Raw genomic sequence first — 21,983 nt, forward strand, 5'->3', positions numbered from 1 at the left:
GTGTTATATTAGTTTCAGGTATACAATATAGTGATTCAACAGTTCTACACATTACTCAGTGTTCATCACCACAAGTACCCTCCTTAATCCCCATCACCCCTTTTATTTTTCACCCCTTCCCCCACCCAGTTCTCCTCTGGTAACCATCAGTTTGTTCTCTGTAGTTCTAACAAACTTATTCTTATTTCAAGTGATATGCTGATAAATGTTTCTTAAAAAAAGGTTCTGATTTATATCATTTGCTAATTTCCATTGTGTAAATATAGTCATCATGGCTGATTTCAAGCCACGAGGAGTTTAGCAATCAGCTGGTAAAATTCCTAGCAGGAACTAGATCCAGAATATACTACTTCAAGTTATAGCCCATTTATGATGAGGAAATTGATTCCTAATTAAAGTCGCTTGTCACATGGGAGTGAAATATGAAGTCAGGTCCTGAATTCCTAAGAACTTTCAGATCAGTGGCTTTATGTTCTCCAGAATCACCACATTTTGATAAATCCCTTTTTTTTTAAATTCTTTAAAGGTTTAGATTATTAACATACCATTCACTTAGAATAACTATTTCCCAAATCAGATATTTTGATTGCATCTTCAAATTCATTTACATAAAGTGGGCTAAAAAGAAAAAGCTTTCCCAATTTGATATTTACCTATATTTTCTTTTAACTCCTTTTTACTTGGTTTTATTTTTCCCATTTAAATCTATCATCCAACTGGAGTTTATTTGATGTGATAGTCAATAAAGACATTTTTTCCAATGTCTTATCAATTATTATTTATTTAATCAATTCTTCTGGATTCCTTTACTGAAATTCTATCACTGATTTTATTCACTATCATAAACTAAATCCATACTCAAATTGTGCTTTCTATTCTTCTCATTAAGAATCTGGTTTTGGGGCGCCTGGGTGGCTCAGTTGGTTAAGCGACTGCCTTCGGCTCAGGTCATGATCCTGGAGTCCCTGGATCGAGTCCCGCATCGGGCTCCCTGCTCGGCAGGGAGCCTGCTTCTCCCTCTGACCCTCCCCCATCTCATGTGCTCTCTCTCTCTCATTCTCTCTGTCTCAAATAAATAAATAAAATCTTAAAAAAAAAAAAAAAAGAATCTGGTTTTGGGGGGCACCTGAGTGGCTCAGTCGGTTAAGCACCCGACTCTTGATTTGGGCTTAGGTCATGATCTTGGGGTCCTGAGATGGAGTCCCAAGTCGGGCTCCACACTCAGTGGGGAATATGCTTGAGATTCTCTCTCTCTCTCCCCCTCTGCCCCTCCCCCTGTCTCACTCTCTCGCTCTCTCTCAAATAAATAAATAATTGAATCCTTTAAAAACAACAACAACAAAAAGATTCTGGTTTTGGATGCTTTGCCCCGCCTGGTTATATATAGAGAGAGAGAAAGTGGAGAGAATTTTTTTTTAAAGAATTTATTTATTTATTTACCTATTTATTTATTTGAGAGAGAGAGAGCGAGCAAGTGAGCCGGGGGAGGGAGAGGGAGAGAATCTCAAGCAGACTCCCCACTGAGCGCAGAGTCCCACGGGGGGACCCTGAGATCATGACCTGAACTGAGACCAAGAGTCCAATGCTCAACCGACTGAGTCAGCCAGGTGCCCTGAGAAGAAATTCTTTTAAAGAGGAAAAAGACTGGAGGTGAATTAGGCCTAGAACATAGGCTGACAAAACCTCTTAGGCCTATTTGTACTGGACTACTCCTTTAAATCTTATAGCTTGGGTACCTGTCTTTTTGAGGAGTGATATGCTGCCATCTCTTTCTTGATAACAAATTTAACAAATTAATGATACAGTGAAACTACAGTCTCATAATAAAAAATGTAGAAAGATCATGGTGAGATAATCAAACAAGCATAATCAAGTAAAAAAAAAATCTGTTTTTGAATCAGGACCTTACCTTTATAATAGGTTTTATTATCTGTTGGCACAAATACTCCTGTTTACTCATCATCGTCAGTAATTTCTCAGCTATTGTTTTTCACTTATACTTCCAGGCTTATGCCTATCTTCATAAATTAATTGGAAAAAAACTGACATCTTAATTAAGACTTCTTGTCTAGAACCTGGCATATCCTAATTTATCTTCCTTCGGGTACCAAAAAAAAAAAAATGTACACTTTCTTTCATAAGGGATCTATGTAATTCTTTTTTTGGATTTGAATTTTTATTCACTCTTCGAGTTACTAATTTTTAAAATCAGAGTATGTAATTCTTACTAATTCTATTAATAAATACTTTAAATTTCTATTGTGTGAGTGCCATCATTTTTCTTACTCTTCAGTCCAACATTTTTGCTTCTGGTGGAATTTCAATGGATAGAAAAATTAAGACTTTTGCTTGTTCTTTGGACATCTGTTCCTAAAATGTTTATTTATCCTAGTCTAAACTATTCCTACTGAAAACAGTTTCTAAACATAGAAGTCCTATGACATCTTTGGCACATTTCCAATGTTTTTTACTTGAAGTCTACTACAGAAATATCGCTTATTATAAAGCTCAAGAAAAATGACCTATCTCTAAATAATCCATTATTCACTCAGCTAGAATCTCCCTGAGGTTATTTTTTTCTTGTACTCTTTGAACCTTCAGAAACTCAGCTAAAAATCTAGAAATGATGTGGTATTTTTAAAATGTGCATGAACCCAGGAGTCAGAAGACCGGGGCCCCAAACTTGACTTGGCTACTTAGTATCATTATAATCTTGGTCATATTATTTAACCTTTCTAAGCTTTTGTTTTCCCTCTGGAAAATGAATGGGTTGAATTATATCTCAACCATGGGTATGTATCAGTAGCAACAAGAAAGTTGTTTTCATTTTTGTTCTCCTCTCCTCCTCCCATAAAAACATTCGCTGCCAGTGAAAAAAGCTGTTGTGGCAGACTTTTCTCTTCTAGCCAGACAAGAATCTGGGGATCAGCACAGGATAGCCCTGAAGTGAAAATGGGAACACCAGTACCCTGCAGGACCTCATCCCGCAAACATACGTAGACCCAGGGCCTGAGGGAAGTCAACGACTGCATATGGATGTACAATCATCTTCTCTGCCTTCTAAGAAGTTGAGCACAGTCTAATAAGGGGGCTGAATCCTCCATACGCCATGAAGCTGAGATGGTGGGAGAAGACAAGGACCAAAGGGGCTTCCTCCTAATATCTTAACTGGGAGCTAACTAAGAGGCTCCCAAGGGCTGAGACTGCTTTCCCTTCTATCACTCTTGCGATTACTCTTTAAAGCACTGTTAACTGTATGGCCCACCCCTAATTAGCAGACAAAGAGATACAACTGCACTCTACAGATATCCAGCAGCCAGAGATAAAGAAAACAAAAATATTTACCAAACAGGAAGAGCAAACATCATTATAGGCTTCAACACACCAAATCTATTTCAATTAAAAACAGAAACTAAACAAAGATGCAGACTCTTGCCTTATTACTCAACATCAAGAAGATAAGGGATAAGTAAATGCAATAACACACAAAAATTAAATCATTGTTATAAATATTGAAAAAGAAACAAAGCTTTCTTTATTAAAGCAATAATTACCTAGAAAGGAAAATGGATAAAAATCTTCTATTCACAAATATAAAATTAGTCACAATAAATTTAAAAAGGAAAACATAGGACTTACTTAGAGGAAACTATGAGAACCTCTTTTTTTTTTTTTTTAAGTAATCTCTACACCCAACATAGGGGCTTGAACTGGCAATCTCGAGATCAAGAGTCTCATGCTCTACCAACTAAGCCAGGCAGGTGTCCCTATGAGAACCTCTTAAAGGACGTAAAAGAAGATCTGAACAAATGAAAAGACCTATTTGGGGGTAAGAACACTTGTTATTATAAGGGTCAATTCTCACAAAATTAATATATTAATTATGAAATTCCAATTAAGGGGGCGCCTGGGTGGCTCAGTTGGTTAAGCGACTGCCTTCGGCTCAGGACATGATCCTGGAGTCCCGGGATCGAGTCCCACATCAGGCTCCCTGCTCAGCAGGGAGTCTGCTTCTCCCTCTGACCCTCCTCCCTCTCATGCTCTCTGTCTCTCATTGTCTCTCTCACAAATAAATAAAATCTTAAAAAAAAAAAAAAAAAAAAATTAAAAAAAAAAAAAAAAAAAGAAATTCCAATTAAGATTTCAATACTATTTTTTTAAGTTGTAATGGATAAAAACCATCTTCGAGTATACATAAGGAGGAGTAAATATCACCCAAAAAAGCTTAAAAAAATTATTTAAAAAAATATAAAGAGGGGTGCCTGGGTGATTCAGTTGATTAAGTGTCTGCCTTTGGTTTCAGGTCATGATCCCAGGGTCCTGGGACGGAGCCCCGCATCAGGCTCTCTGCTCAGTGGAGAGCCTGCTTCTTCCTCTCCCTCTGCCTACTGCTCTGCCTACTTGTGCTCTCTCACTCTCTGTCACATAAAGTCTTAAAAAATATATAAATATATATATATATATAAAGAATATTTTCTAAATCAGAAGACAACATAACTAATCAGAACACATTATAACTATATTTGAAACATTACATCAAAATATAAAACGACTATTTCAGAACATAACAGTAATTAATTCAGTAAACATAAGTAGAGATAAATCAGATTAATGTAAAACATTAAACAACCTCCTAAAAAAATCCCAGAATAAGAATTCAACAGGGGCAAAATAGGAGGGAAGAAGATAATTTAGCAATAATGTTGGAGTATCAGCTGACTATTCATCTGAAAAAAAATACACTATATTCAAAAACCAAAGTCCAGATTAATAGGATGTTGAAAATTAATTTTTTTAAGTTTTTAAAATTTTTTAAAGAAAAAACTTAGGAGTCAACATACAGAATCCAGGGGAGAGGAGACTGTTGGCCCAGATAGAAAACCCAAAATTATTTTAAAAAGATGAACACATTCAACCAAATAAAAATTTTAAATATTTATAAGGCAAACAAATACCATAAACAAGAGAGGGCAAATTTGGAAAAAAGTATAATGTAGATAACAGCGAATATAAAGTATTCAAAAAGCTCTTAGAAATTAACAAGAAAAAGACAACAGAAAAATTGGCAAAAAATATAATTAGGCAATTCACGTAAGAACAAACCTAAAAAGACAATATATGAAAAAAATATTCAAACTTTGTATACCCAGAAAATGCAAATCAAAGTAGCAATAAGCTTTCATTGTATACACATCAGACTGGCAAATGTTAAAATGAATAATTAGCTCTATTGGTGGCAAGGTACAGGGAAACTGAACACTTAACCTATTGCTGACAGAAATGTAATGTCCACCTAAGTACAGTCCAGTAGGCTGAACAAAAAGATGAGTATTCTGGTCCCTCTAGCAGAGCACCGCAGATATTAATTTCTTTGATCTGCAGGCTTTCCATGCAACTTTCTGATTACAATTTAGCTTTGTATGACCTACCCTACAAGGAGAGGAAAGGATAGCTGGCCAGCCCTAGCATTAACACCCAGTTGGCATCTTTCTCCTTGTAAATTAGTAAATTGGCAAATCTAAAAACTTGTCTCTGTCAGATTGTTTATTACAATTCCACCTCCTGGAAAAGATTTCATATCCACTCCCAGCATTAAGGCAAAGTCAAGTTTTCTGACCCGATCCCGGTCTTTGCTGGCCTTCTCTGGCAATTCCTTAAATCACAATCAAAATCTTTGGAGTGAGGCCCAGGCATCTGTATGTTTTTGACAACTCCCCATCCCGATTCTAAGGTGCAGCCAAGGTTGAGAATCACTGCCTTTCACTATTCATCTTAAGTGGAATAGTTGGTTCTGTACAATGATTTGACTTAAAACTAATTCTGATCAATAAAAAATTTCAAAAACACCATAAATAAGGAAACCTGTGTATAGAATAACCACAAATAACATCCATCAAGCAATTCGGAGAGTGTTAAATAAATGTATGTCAGGGGCAAAGCTCTAGGAAGCAAAGTGAAGGATCAATAAAACAATTCAAAAACCTAATTTTAAAAAGTCATACGCGGTTCTCCCAGTTGGAACTAGAAATCTCGACGAACTGATTTTTCTCTCGTGGTTTCAGCCACTTTACTTTCCTTACCGAACCGTGCCCCAAACCACGTATCCTGGTGCCCTATCAATCCTCTGCCTCTCATTATCTGTGATTTCAAAAGGAGGTTTCAGTGATGAGAATGGAGAACCATCATTAATCCCTCCCCATGCCTTGGATCCTACAACCAGTCTAGTCACCAAACCCCATCGTACTGAAAGGAATACCTTCTTTTGCCTGGATGGTTAAGTTTTGAACACAAAAGAATATTCTGTATAGGCTCCTAAAAAAAATCTTCCTTCACAGTTATCTCTGCTTCTTAGTAGATGAAATAACAACTTCACGTAGCAGCCAAAGTGACTCCTTTCTATTTGACTGACACTAGGCCCTGCACATCAAACCGTGGAAAGGCATGCTTCTGTACTCTGCATAAAAATGCACCACTAGCCTTACCTTCAAGGGTGTTACTAAAGCCATTTTATTGGAATCATCATTTTCTTTTCTTCCACAGTCTCCCTACAATAAGAATGACTCATTCATATATTGCTCCAAAATTTTATGTGAAGCTTTTAGTTTTTCAATTTTTTAAGACTTCACTTTTTTTTTTTTTTTTTAAAGAGCAGTTTTAGGTTCACAGCAAAACACAGAAGGAATGGAGATTTCCCATATACCTTCTGCTCCCACGCATGCATAGCCTCCCCCATTGCCAACATCTCCTACCAGCATGGTCCATTTGTTAGAGTTGATGACCCTACACTGACACGTCATTATCACCCAAAGGCCATTGTTTACCTCACAGTTCATTCTTGGTGTTTTATATTCTATGGGTTTGAACAAATGCATCCATCAACATGGTATACTACAGAGTAGTTTCACTGCCCTAAGAATCCTCTGAGTTCTACATATTTATCTGACCTTCCCCCTAACCTCTGGCAACTACTTTTCTTTTTTTTTTTTTTTTAAAGATTTTATTTATTTGACAGAGAGAGACACAGCGAGAGAGGGAACACAAGCAGGGGGAGTGGGAGAGGGAGAAGCAGGCTTCCCGCTGAGCAGGGAGCCCGATGCGGGGCTCGATCCCAGGACCCTGGGATCATGACCTGAGCCGAAGGCAGATGCTTAACGACTGAGCCACCCAGGCACCCTGGCAACTACTTTTCTTAACGTCTCCATAGTTTTACCTTTTCTAGAACATCCTATAGTTGGAAGCCTACAGTATGTAGCCTTTTCAGACTGGCTTCTTTCACTTAGTAATAATGCATTTAAGTTTCCTACAAATCTTTTCATGGCTTGACAGCTCATTTTATTTTAGCACTTAATAATATTCCATTGTCTGGATGGACCACAGTTTATCTATCTACTCACCTACTGAAGGACAGCTCTGCTGCTTCCAAGTTTTGGCAAATATGACTAAAGCTGCTCTAAACATCAGTGAAGATTAAACAAAAAATATCCATTTAATGCATCTAAAGTAAATGTTTTTATGTAACACTGTTAATATATTAATAGATATTAGTTCATCCTCATTTTTATAAATACTTTCACTACTTTCTGTACCACATGTGTCAGTAAATATATGTATTGTTTCTAAACCATCCATATGATTTTCTACTGTGAACTGCCATCACATTTCCAATTCATTATCTTCTAATACAAATAGGTCTGACATTTTGGAATTTGGCTTCTCCAGTCTTCCCCAAACATATTTCTCTTAAATTCGTTTTCAAAAACCCTTAAAACTTTACTCATTTTAGCAAGTTTTTTTAAATTGGGAAATAGCATCCTTCAACCAACTAGTAGACTCAAAATAAAATTGAAAGAAATTCCACTTAGGCAGTGTCCTGTGACATCATGCATTAAAGATCAGGAGAAGGAATAATCAAGAGAACAAAGCCCATTCCATCCTGCAAAAGGCTAGCAAACTCTGTCTCATTAATGTGATGAAATTGTAAACATGGTTATTCCAGAAAAGAAGCCTAAAAGGGTATGGCAGTATTGGAACACTGGAACAAGCCAGAACTCAATGATTTGGCACTTAACCACTAATGTAGGCCAGATACCTGTCAGGTGTCACATTTAAAATATTATATACTCGGTACAGAGGGACAATTAGAACGGACTCTGACTGTAAATACCCCTGCAGCCATAAGGATGCATAATGGCCAACATCAGCAATGCTGGAGGAAATGAGAAATCTAGTAATGGAGGCAGAATATGGTATCTAAAGAGTCTGACAACGTAAAAAGCACCATGGAGATCCATGAAAGAACAATAGTTATATGTTAGGAAACAGATATGTAAAGTCTAAGAACAAGAAGTACATGGACATGCGATAAGGGAGGTGGATCTCATCATTAAAAGGTATGTCAGCAGAACTTGATTCTCTTTGAGTCCTAATTATTGTTTTTGGATGAGAACTTCATTCCCTTGAGGAGAAAAGCAGAGTCCCATATTTGAAGGAAATGGTTACCAAAGAGTTTGACCAAAGCTCAGGAAGGAAGAAATACTAATTAGTAGAGGTGGAGGCTTTGACCTCCATTCTTTGACACAAGAAGGGGTAGCAGCCCAGACACTAGAACTGAAGAACAAAGTCAGGCCAAAGCTTGTAGTGAGGTTGGGCCAATGCTGAGTTGTCTGGACTAGTGAGCTAGGGCTCTCCAAAACTCATCATCTTTAGCAGAGGATAGGACCCAGGGCCTGATAATGAGAGAGAGAGAGAGAGAGAGAGAGTGTTTAAGATTTATTTGAGAGAGAGATAGCGTGCAGTACGGAGGGGCAGAGGGAGATGGAGAAACTCAAGCAGACTCCATGCTGAGAGTGGAGCCTGACATGGGGCTCCATCTCATGACCCTGAGATCACAACCTGAGCTAAAACCAAGAGTTCGATGCTTAATCGACTGCACCACCCAGGCGCCCCAAGAAGGAGTTTAGACACAACTACAACAGAAGGTACAAACGGGGGAAGGTTGTGACATCCAGGTTTATGAAATAGCGGGTCTGAAACCTGCCACAGATATTACGCTGTCTTTTTTTTTTTTTTTTTTTTAAGATTTTATTTATTTGAGAGGGGGAGAGACAGACAGAGGGAGAGTACAAGAGCAAGGGGGAGAGAGAAGCAGGCTCCCTGCTGAGCAGGGAGCCCGATGCAGGGCTCAATCCCAGGACCCTGGGATTATGGCCTGAGCTGAAGGCAGATGCTTAACCAACTGGGCCACCCAGGTGCCCCTACACTGTCCTTTTAGAATAATCTCAGACACCTATGAATATTATGACCATCCGTCTTAGATTTTTTCCATCTTGAATTTTCTATCTTATTATTAAATTATATGTCATTATTCCAATACTTACCAATATAAAATTTTCAAACAAACCATGAAACCAAATATTTAATGAGTTAGAGAATCAGTTATACTTCTCACAACACAAAATGTTCAGTCTTGAAAATAAAGTATCAAGACACCTGGGTGGCTCAGTCAGTTAAGCTTCTGCCTTCGGCTCAGGTCATGATCCCAGGATCCTGGGACTGAGCCCCGCATCGGGCTCCCTGCTCAGCGGGGAGCCTGCTTCTCCCTCTGCCTGCCACTCCCCCTGCTTGTGCTCACTCTCTGTCAAATAAATAAATAAAATCTTAAAAAAAAAAAAAAAAAAAAAGAAAATGAAGTATCTGTATCAAATGAGGTAAACCTAGCTTAAGGAGTTAGAATATGTATATTTTTTAAATGGATAAAGCAGGCCCATGATTCCTAAATTCAATGATGTCTGCAGCTAGGAACTCTAAATTCAGGGACTTTCACACTGTTCACTTAGTACAATGAGTTGGCTTCTTTGTCTAGGCTTCAATTCCTAAAGCAGACAGATTTCTCTGAAGGATGAGAGAGTATTTTGGCAATAAGCAAAGCACCTAGTGATTCTTTTACACTGTGATCAATTTTAACTCTCAGTGGTTCCATCTCTGAAATTAATGTCAAGGAGAACGTAAATTACCCTACCAAATTAATTTATTAGAAACCTAGTTAAAAATTTCCTTCACCGGGCGCCTGGGTGGCTCAGTTGGTTAAGCGACTGCCTTCGGCTCAGGTCATGATCCTGGAGTCCCGGGATCGAGTCCCACATCGGGCTCCCTGCTCAGCAGGGAGTCTGCTTCTCCCCCTGACCCTCCCCCCTCTCATGCTCTATCTCATTCTCTCTCTCAAATAAATAAATAAAATCTTTAAAAAAAAAAAAATTTCCTTCACCTCCCATATCTGTTGTCCCAGCCTCTTAAATATTTCTCATATCTATGATTAAATGAGTTCCTATTTTGTGAAGCACTCGGAAGAGTATCTACTCACAACGTAGGCATTATATACATGTTTGCTAAAAAAAAAAAAAAAAAAAGACATTTCTTCATTTGTTCAACCTTCATCTCACATCTGATCTGTTGCAGTCACACCCTAACTCCTCCCCTACATGGTACCTCCCTCTCTCTCCCTGCTCCCAATCCCATTCCTTGAAAAACATTAGTCTGATGAAATCACCCCAACCACTGTCACAGAGTCCATCAATGGTTCTGCATTTGTTTTAGATTTCAGACCAAAATCCATAGCTAAGTCTTCAAATCCCACATGCTCTGGCCCCTGCCTACCTTTCCAGCTCATTCCCACTTCTCTGGCTACAGCCAGATTGGTCGTATTTCCTCTACTGTCCAGCATGTCATATCCCTTCTGCCCATCCACCCTTCTTCCAAACTGTTAATTCTGAAGTATCACTAGAGACCAGGGAAGACTTTCAATTGAAATATGGAGAATTAGATGATGTTAGCTAGAGAATTTGATGTGTAATGTACAACAATAATTATACTCTATTGAAAATACTGGATTAACAATATTGTGTTGTATTTTTGAAAGTTACTAGGGGAAGGGCGCCTGGGTGGCTCAGTCGTTAAGCGTCTTGCCTTTGGCTCAGGTCATGATCCCAGAATGCTGGGATCGAGTCCCGCATCGGGCTCCCTGCTCAGCAGGAATCCTGCTTCTCCTTCTCCCACTCCCGCTGCTTGTGTTCCCTCTCTTGCAATCTCTGTCAAATAAATAAATCTTAAAAAAAAAAAAAAAAAAGTTACTAGGGGAGTAGGTCTTAAAAGTTTTTATCACAAGGAAAAAAATTCTACCATGTGATTTGATGGATGTTAATCTCATTGTGGGAATTATTTTGCAATGTATATATATTAAATCATTATGTTATATACCTTAAACTTAGACAATGTTATAGGTCAATAATTCTCAATAAAACTCGAGTGGGGGGAGTTTGGGCATTTGGGGGGTGTTCTTACTGCTCTTTAACTTATCTGAACCTCAATTTACTCTTCTATTAAAAAAACAGCAATTTATCTACCAATGAGTGGATAAACAAAATGTGGTATATCCATACAATGGAATATCATTCAGTCATAAAAGGTAATGAAATACTGATACATGCTACAAATAGATGAAACTTCGAAATATAGTAAGTGAAAGAAGATGGTCACAAAACAATACCTATTAGGATTCCATTTACACGAAATGTCCAGAAGAGGTAAATCCATAGAGACAGTAAATTAATGAGTATGAGGTTTCTTTTGGGGATCATAAATGTTCTACAACTGGAGAGTGGTGACGGTTGTACAACTTAGTTAATACACTAAAAATTACTGGATGATACACTTTAAAAGGATGACATTATAGTATGTGAATTATATATATGTTACATTATATCATAACCCTAATATTTTTTTTTTAATTTTTTTTTTTTAAGATTTTTATTTATTTATTTGACAGAGAGAGACACAGTGAGAGAGGGAACACAAGCAGGGGGAGAGGGAGAGGGAGAAGCAGGCCTCCCGCAGAGCAGGGAGCCTGATACGGGGCTCGATCCCAGGACCCCGGGATCATGACCTGAGCCGAAGGCAGACACTTAACGACTGAGCCACCCAGGTGCCCCAACCCTAATATTTTTTAAATGGCAATAATAGTTTGTCCCATTTTCAAGATGCTTACATGATATAATAAATGTATGTACACATAATTTGTATACACACACACACACAATGTACTCACCACAATACCAGACTCCTAATTACTTCAACAAATGGTAAATAATATTATTTTAATCAAGTGACACACAAATTTTAAGTGAAGTTTAGATAAATGCATAATTGTGCTTTTGGGGGTTGACATTTACTATTTTTGCAATCCAGGAAAAACATCTCTGAACATCTATGAACTATGCTCATTGTGCAAAAACCCAAGTAATTTATGCAGATTGCTTCTTAACATACCATATCTTATTCACATTTATAAAAATTGTGGTTAAAATAAGTCAATTTATCTCTATGTCTGTGATAACTGATTTTTTTTTTAAGATTTCATTTATTTATTTGACAGAGAGAGACACAGTGAGAGAAGGAACACAAGCAGGGGGAGTGGGAGAGGGAGAAGCAGGCTCCCCGCTGAGCAAAGCCCAATGCCCTGGGATCATGCCCTGAGCAGAAGGCAGACGCTTAACAACTGAGCCACCCAGGTGCCCCTGTGATAACTGAATTTTTTGAAACACTAGTTGTCATAAAATTATGTATGCAAAATAAATGTTATAAATATGTTTACAGGAGGTATTATATTGATAATGCGTATGTGACCTTAATTAACACTGCAGACACATGACTGGATAGATCTCAGTACTGAATCTTGCATTGTCTTACCAGTTTTAGGGAACTAAGCCAATCTTTTAATGATAACATCCTCACTACACAGCTGGTTTAACAGAATGTTCCTGATTCAGTTTTTAAAAGAAGTAATGCCTAAAACTGTTGGCACAAAGACAAAATCCTGAATTTAGGCCATATGAATGTCACTTCATTGTTGTTACTGAAAGAAATAAGCTCAACTATAATCAAACTTCAGCAGCACTGCATCAGCATTCTGCCAGCTAAGCAGGCCTTGACGCCAGAGGGCCCCTAGCGATTAATATAAAACGCAGCATTTAACAATAATACAAATCATGGAAAATGCATCTTATAAACATGAAACATTATTATTTAACGATAAAGAATTATAACATGCACTGCTATTAAGTTATGTTCAATGACAAAAATTTAATTTTTCTTTTTTCTTTAAGGAGAGTAGGGGCAACATTTGAAGTATATAGTTTATTTAATGGGAAAATTATTTGCCATTTTTTTTTACACAAAAGCTAATAAATTAGGTTTTTCTCTATTCTTCCTGTAAAATTCACTAAACAGAATTTAGTGAAATGCTGAATTTTTTTTAATTCAGTAAGGTATCATTTTATAAATTCCTGCTTCAGAAACTATTCCCCTTAGAGATATTACTAGTATAATAATAAATAGAAAAGGGGCCACATATTTATCCTCTCTTTTCCTATTATTAATCCATTCCAACAAAAATGACTGCATCCCCACGCTTGATCTTAGTTGCCTGCACAGTTATCAGAACTTAACTAAGCATTAAGCCTACAAAGAGGTATTAAGTATGCAAAGAACAAAAAAGATAATCTACACCCTCCAGGAGCTTACACTCAAGTAGTAGAGAAAGCCATGAATGAGGTGATAATAAGCATAATGATTCCATGATGTTTAAGGTGATGAAAAGAACAGATGAAGGAAAGGATGGGTCTTCAAAGATGAAGAAGAATTCATTGGGAAGCAGGCGTAAGAGCTGAGGGCGTGAGGGGGCAGGGGGTGCATTCCAGGCAAACGTAGCAGCAGATACAAGGCACAGCATGCTCCAGAAACTGGGCAAGCACAGCGAGAGAGGAGACACAGAATGAGCAGGGGCTCATCTCACAGGGGATAGAAAGACCGGGAATGAGGGGACAGATTTTAAGAGTAGGCTTTAGAAGGAGCCCTTGGCAGCAACGTGGAAGGGGCTTAGAGGACAAAAAGGAAGCTACAGCAGTACTCCAGATGGTAAGGAAGAGAGGCCTGAACTAAGTGGCTACGGCAACAGAAGGCAGGAGAGACTAAGGAAGTTGTAGAAGGTAGGATGACACATCTTGATAAGTGGCTGAAAGGGGCAGGGGGTTGGGGGGGGGCAGGTGGTGTAGGGGTGAGAGAGGACTGTGGACCCAAACCTGCTTTCTGGCTCAGGAAGACTGTGGGTGACAGTGCTGTCTACCAAGAGGGGGAACATCCTATCATTTGAAACTAAACTCAAATCCCTTTCCCTCTAAGTCCTCTCTGTCCCCTGTGGTTCAATAGGATTCCTTCGGTCTCTGTATTCCCCATTCTTTTCACATGTAACAGTCATGGGGTAAGTCATGATGCATATGCAACAGCACTCATTGAACTTCCTTACTGTTAACTTTACGTGCATATTTGCACTCCCACTAAACTAGAAGCTCCTTATGAGCAAAGATCACATCTATTTGTTACCGTATAGTATATGCTCAATCAGTGTTGGCGGATGCAATTGCTGGATTATTAACACAACCTCAGGAAGAGACATATAACTACTGTCCTTTTCTAGGATCTTAAACATGTTTTAATCTTCTCTCTCTCCTTTTTAAATACAATAGGGCTAAGGGGAGATTTTAAAAAGACATCCACAGATACTGGTAAAAGAAAAACATTCTCCCACTTTCCAGGGCTAGAACAGACCTAGTTAGGGCCTTAGTGAACAGTGAGACTTTGTCTTGTCTTCTCAATATTAACCTATCGCTTTACAGCTGTAAAAACACCTTTAGGAGATATGTTCCATGAATGCCCAAGGGCAATGGGATGCCCACAACCTGAATCATTACATCACTAACAGCTAACAACAAAGGCTTTACAAAGATCTGTTTTTGGTTCACTTTTGGATTCAGGGAATGTGATTACATGAGATTTGGCGGTAGCTGGTTACATGGTCCAGGCAATGACATGTAGAAATGTTTAAATGGTCACAAAACAAAAGAACCACCTAATTCAAAAATATCTAAGCAAACTAAGTTTTTACAAGACAAGCTGCTGTGATATAATCTAATGCACTGTTCCTATAGAAGAACCCATTAATTATAGCTTCGTTCTCACTATAAAACTGTCTTACTATTTTTAAAAAAGTACATGGTAAGGATAGGGGAAGGAGGGACGAGAGGGAAAGAAAGATTAGAAACTACAGTCTGTTTTAGTAAAAATGCATTCTGTATTACCCTTTTAAGTAGTAAAAGTATTTAACTTAATTTATCTTAACTTAATTATAATTCAATTATAATTCTCCCAATATTTTAATTCACTTAGAAACTTTCCTAGAACTAAGATAACTTTCTGCCATCTGGCACAACAATATCTCCATATGGAAGAATTACTTACAGATCAAAAATAAAAGAAATACAGAGACTGTAAATGCAGTATATTTGGTGAAATACAAATGTCCTCAAATTATATTCTATAAGGTTTTACCTTAAGAGGTTTTCTCCCCCTATATCAACGTTTGGCCTTCTATAGTATTTGCTTACAAAACAAAACTACACTAAATAAATATTTTGGTAAAGAGTTAGCTGGAAAAAATTAAATTTAGTCTTTCATCTTTTATTCATTAGTTTGCTCAGGAACCAGCAGCACAGTTGGGAGCAAGAACAACTGGGTTCTAATTCCAGTTCTTTGCCACTGTATGACCTTGGAAAAGTCACAGTTTTTTTTCTATATTTCAGTTTTCTTTGGGCAAAACAGACATTATAACAGAATCTTTGCTTGATTACTTCATTAGTTTGGAATCATATTATTGAGGTGATTTTGACCAAAAAAAAAAAACCAGACTATGGTAATAAATCATTGCTATAAGTGTTTTCAGGTTTTTAAAGTACCACTGGAAAATACCAGAAATACTGAACAAAATCAGTATTTCTGCCAAATCTATGTATTAGGAAGGGAGTTAAAGACAAAATAATATTTAACTCAGTAACATTAGTTTTACTGACCTAGCTGAACTTTAAATGTTCTTTATCAGAAAATTCACTATATATATGAAAATTACTCACTGTAACTTCAATTATAGGAATAGAGGAAAGTTATGATCATTAAATCGTCTGATGCTTTCGGATAGCTGATGGTGTTTCAAACAAACATTTTGTCCTAACAGAACTGAGGAACAGTACTGGTATCCGATAACCCTGCAGAGATCAGAGTCTATCTGTCATTTCCCCGCCTGTGCTTGACCAATTGAGAGAAACTTTGCCAGAATGATACAAATTAACAAGAAAACCAATGCTGGTAAATTTCAGTCAAAGACTATTTAACTGCCCATATTACAACTGCCCAGTGTGTGCACATCCAGATTTTCTACCTGTCTCACTGATTACCATCCAAGAGAATACTCCTCGTGTTATTTCCAACAGCTTTTCTTCTATTTGGACTGGTCTAAAGAATTAGCATGCAAGGAAGGGCCACGACCATACATCAGCATTTCTCCCATTTGGGAATATTTATACTTACGGCTGCTGCTCCAGGACTTTAACAAGGACTTTATGCTAATTTCAAAAAACACAGAATCCTGTAGGCTCAACATTGTGTGTCAACTGGCTGCAGCAGCAGCAGGAGGAGGAACAGCAGCGGGCGTGTTGAGCTCTCCCTCCAAGCCGCCGTCCCTTCTCTGGCAGGCAGCAGAGTTCTGGCCCACGGTGCTCTGGCTTCATTACCATGCAGTCTCGCAGTGACGCACAACTATAGTGGAAACGCTGCTGAATGCAGATGAACTCGCCAGTTGAATGAAAGCTTACAAGTTTATTGCAAGTGCCCTGAAGGACATCGTCACCTTTCTTGCGGTGGGCATACACGTGGCCGCAATTATCTTCTCTGCCTCTGTTCCTGTTACCGGCTTTGATGAGCTGGGTCTCGGCTGCCTTCAGTAGCCAGTACTGACTGCTAGTAAACACACAAGGGTAGAGCTCTGCCCTTGGATGCCAACTTTTCTCACTAGGGGCTTGGAAATAAAAATAAATTCAGGTCTAGCGTAAGATCTTTAAATCTCATCCTATAGTAGCTGACCAAAAAGAAGAAAAAAGGAAAGAAAAAAAGAAAAAAGAATCGGTGGTATTTTTCCCACTCCAACATCAGTTTTCTTTAGGTGATTTTAGGAGTAATTCTCTCCACCCTTCTACACCCCAAGGCAGTAAGCAGTGACTTTCTCAGCAGGCTTATGCTACAGAGCCCACTGCCTCACTTAACCCACCAGACAGAACGCTGGCTAATGGGATGAAAAGATGATGTAATGAATACTGTGGCTGAGCCCCCATCGGCCCTCTAAAACTGCTCAGCTCAGGACAAAGTTTCCTCTGCTGCATGCAACTTATTCAAAAGAGGGAACTCTATTATAATAATGGGATTATTTCAAAACATAGGGCCTTCTATTCTTAATATAGCACATAACTCCCCTAGAAAATCTTACAGTCGGAATATCAATGAATAGCAAGAAATCTTCTGGTCAAATAAAATGCATATTTTAAAAACTTTATTCTATAGGAACCGTTTCAAAACTGAAAACTGACATTGTTAGAAGCCTAGCTGCTCTTCAAAATAGTAGGAAAATTTCATAATCAAACCCAACAAATATTTTATGTTACTGTCAGAAGAAAAAGGTCTTGACCTCATAATTAGTTTACTGTGACTCTGAAGGTCAAGGGAGCATGTGTTTTTCCATATGTGGCAATATACTTGAATTGACCCATTTATGCTATTGTATCCTTTAAATACCACAAGGAATAAGTAAATTCAGTGATCAAAGTCATAACTGAATAAATTTATTCATAGCCAAATGGCTAGGCACCGTATTAAAAGCTAAAAGAACATCCTTCCATACACTAAGGGAAAAAGATAATCCTATCCATTAAGACCTATTCAGTGGTAACAGTACTGTTGAGAGTTTCATTTAAAGCTTGTCCTTTTCAGAGTAGTTCAAGAAATATGGAGTAAGTCTGGACCATTCCTACTTCTGAAAAGGCCCCAAACCTAAATTCAAACCAGGGCTGCAAAGGCTAATCACACAGACCCCCCACTACCAAAACACATTGTTTGGGTACATTGTCTTGATCAGAGACCTCTCCGAATCAGTGAAGAGCAGGGTTTCCCCTGGTCAAACGCAACACAAATGACTCACAGTGTTGCATGAATAAAGGGCATTCCACAGTCCAAAAACACTACCTCCTACATTCCATTCTTTCACATTAACAATGTATATTAACAAAGGGCTCTGAGTTGTACACAAACCAGTTTAATTTTTCTTTTCAATTAAAATATTCCCTAAAGTGATTTGACAATACAATCCTCTTTTCATCAGACAGCTGTTAACAGATTCAGGGAATAAGCTGATCTAAACCCAAACAAACTATACTATCAAGTGCCAAGACTCAGAACTGAACCATTTAAGCAAGCAGACAAGTTAGGGGACATGTACCCAGATTAGGAGTAATTCTCTCCACCCTTCTACACCCCAAGCCATATTTTCTCTACCCCTATTGAGCTAAGTCTACTAGCCTCATATAAATCTTAAAAGCTACTCAACACTATTTGGCTAGAATGGCCCACCAAAGTAGTCAAAGTTCATTCCTGGTAAACCCTTAAAAACTGTAACTAGCAAAACTAACTGTCATATAGAACATCAGAGTCTGAGAACTTTTTTGAGAGCGGGGGTAGAGGTTAAATAACGGGTGATTTTCTCACAACCTTAAAAACAGCATTTTCTTCTGCTTAAGTTTTGTCTACATGGATCTAAGAGATTATATCAGTTTCTATTCTATCTAATCAGTCTGTTACTATGTATATACAGCCAAGGCAAATTAACAGCTGCTCTGGGACACAGATGTATAAAATTAATTTCAGGGCTTGTTCTGGAAGTTCCATTTGACATCAGGATTTCCTTATAGACAGAGGGTGAGGGAAAATGGCACTTTCCATTTATATGGAAAATAATTCAACAAGCCTGCCTGTATGGGCAGAGCCTGGGCTCTGAACTTTATTCTGAAATGCAAATAATAAAATAAGTCATATTACTACTCCAAATATTAATCATAAATTTAACAAACTTCAATGGAATAAGTATTTCCTTTCTAACCCTTCCCAAAACGGTATCACCCAAATCACTCACGTATTAATCGGAAGAACTACATATCCACCCACAACTACATATGCACCCAACAATCCTTTTAGAAGACTGGGGTAGCAGAGACCTACAGTATTCTGAATGCTTTCTCAATCCCTCAATTACTAGTTGTATTTTCTTACTACACAGATAATAATACTCCCATCATTCTTCAAGTGAGTTCTCTATTTTTAACCTATTGATTAATCACAGAAACACACAGCCTAGAGCTTATTGCAAGCTTGCCAAAGACCAGTCAAAATATCAGTCCTCTGTTTTATTCTTTCTATAAATTCAGAATTCTCCAAGTTGTATCATACATATATATTTTTCGGTATCCTCACCATAGAAAGATAGTCATAGATGCCATTTCTCAATGGCATATCTTTGGCAAAACAGAAAAGTCTATTTGGGATAATTTCCTTTAACTAACTATACTACTCTCTACCTTTCAGGTTATAATGTATTAAAGAATGCTTTTAAAAGATAAGATTTCAAAAATAAAAATAAGATTTAGAATATTTTTAAGAACTTCACAATTTCAGTATTACCAGCCTTTGCTAAGATCCTCATGGCCTGGGTCAGATAATATAAAGCATTACATACAAAAGATGACCATGGCCATTCTCTTGCCCTCAAGGAGTTAGAAAGTAGGTTTCCCCTCTTCCTTTTAATCAATTCCATTTAATTCTATGCCCTTTTCACTGGCATTTTAAGGATTCATGGAATTAGTTACTTGCTTTACATGTCTAAGTAGAAGGAAGATAGAGGTATATTCTAATACACCAAAAAAATGTGTACCAGGAAAAATTCTCAATAAATCCTTCAGAAATACTCCATTTAAATACAGGATCTGAACAAAATGTCCCCCAGTATATAATGGAGTTTGGATTTAACAGAAACTATCAGACAATTCACTGAAATTTATCTAAAAGGCAATAAAAGTCGTCAACTGTTAACATCCTTAAAAAGGGTGCAAAATATAAGCATTATCCCTTATATTAACACTTTTTAAAATATCTCAGAAATTATTAAACTGGTAATCCAAAACAATTATAATATGATAAAAACCAGAAACTTGGCAAGTTTTTCTATATAAAATGTCAACTACCCTACCACTCCTAGAGCCTTCTACAGCCCCTCAAATTTTGGCCTCTTCAAAAAGGCCATATTTTTTCTGGAGTTTAGAACAGAGATTGAAAGGCTTTAGGTATGGAAGGAGAGATGCTCTCAGGTCTACTAGGTAATTAACACTACACCTGAAATACAAAGAAGAAACAGGGTGGGGGGATGGGGGAAATAGGTGATGGGGATTAAGGGGTGCACTTGTGGTGATGAGCACTGGGTGATGTATGGAAGTGTTGAATCATTGTATTGTACACCTGAAACTAATATAAACTGTATGTTAACTATACTGGAATTTAAAATAAAAATAAATAAAATTTGTAAAAAAGAAGAAAAAATGGTTATAAAAATTACTTCAGATTTTTCTTTGGATTCTCATTAAGTAATGCAACAAAGTAACAGCAATTATCTATAATTATATCAGTAATTAACATTTACTTCTTAGTGCACTTACTTTTCTACTTACTTCTTATATATTTTCCAAACTTTCTACAATGAATTCAACATTTTAAAACTTCACTACAGAAAGGGAGCCGGGCTCCCTGGGTAAATGGCTGATTCCTAAAGCTAGAGCACGAACACACATGATAAGCCTAGAACATCTTTTGTAGGGCCAGAAAGTAGGAAAGGGCTCAAAACACAAAATAATGTGGGTATAGCAAAAGGATATGGGAGGCAACCGAAAGAGGGCTGCCAATAGCCAAAGCAGTTTTGGAATATAACCCCAAGTATAAAATAAATATCCATGAGTCTACACTGATAAAAATAAATGATTAAATAAATAAGTAAATAAGTAAGAGAGAAGAGACAAATCTCATATTGTACAGAAAAGAGTTAACCTAGCAGGTCTGTTATCCTTTGAAATGTCTGCTCACAAGATTGGCTCTTAGCTACCATGTAAGAACTTCGATTTTAAAAGGGCCCCACCATTCCCAGAACTAAAAAGCATGGCTCACTATGCTAAACTCTTGGTACAAACAATATGGTTTATGCTAAATATCTGCTTTCCTTCAGGGAGTCTAAAACTTGGGGATGTGTCAGGCAGGGGATGCCTATGTGACCAGCCCCAGTAAAAATCCTGGGCACGAAGTTTCTAATGAATTTCATCAGGAATGTCACAGCTCACTACCTGGGAATCAACTGCCTCCTCTATAATGCTACTGGAAGAAACTCTGGAAGCTGGCACCTGGTTTCCCATGGATTTTGCCCCATACGCCTTTTCACTTGTTAATTTTGTACAGTACCCTTATGCTGTAATAAAGCCTAGCTGTGAGTACAACTATATGCTGTGTCCTGTGAGTCCTTCTAGTTGATCGTTAAATCTGAGAATGGTCTCATGGACCTCTGAGACATATTCAGAAGAATTCCAAATAATTCATGTAGACAATTCACCCTCAAGAAGACGGAGCATTACTCTCAACCCTTAAAAGCATGAGCTATATATTTGGTGGCTTCCTTCCAAAGGGTACAATAGAGATAGCAGGGAGAAAAGAATAATTGTATTGTTAGAGAAACCTATGTCAGCCAGGAGATCAAGGTTAACACCATCAGTGATAAGAGTACACACTCTTGATATGATTATGATAAAAATGGCACTTTACCTCTGTGTTCTTCTTACCAAAAAGCCATCACCCCAGTCTAACTATGAAAAAAAAAAAAATTAGATAAACCTAAACTGAAGCATGTACAAATTATCAAAGCAATACACCTCAGCATTATCAAGGTAATGAAAAACAAGAAAAGCCTA

The 21,983-nt window shown here is 37.6% G+C and overlaps 1 protein-coding gene across 3 annotated transcripts in view; it reads right to left on the minus strand.

The window, feature by feature from the left end:
• FRYL (FRY like transcription coactivator) overlaps positions 1-21,983 on the minus strand; it is a 255,835-nt gene that overhangs the window by 150,470 nt on the left and 83,382 nt on the right. Inside the window, exon 1 of one of the 3 annotated variants that reach the window (XM_078068585.1) lies at positions 16,471-16,622. The exons of the other annotated variants lie outside the window; for them this stretch is intronic. Within the exon in view, the coding sequence (XP_077924711.1) occupies positions 16,471-16,543 (73 nt within the window). The 5' untranslated portion in view covers positions 16,544-16,622. Of the gene's footprint in view, positions 1-16,470; positions 16,623-21,983 lie in introns of those variants that run through there. 3 annotated transcript variants of the gene reach the window in all.

Source organism: Halichoerus grypus, chromosome 3 (assembly GCF_964656455.1).
Source record: "Halichoerus grypus chromosome 3, mHalGry1.hap1.1, whole genome shotgun sequence".
Taxonomy (NCBI): domain Eukaryota; kingdom Metazoa; phylum Chordata; class Mammalia; order Carnivora; family Phocidae; genus Halichoerus; species Halichoerus grypus.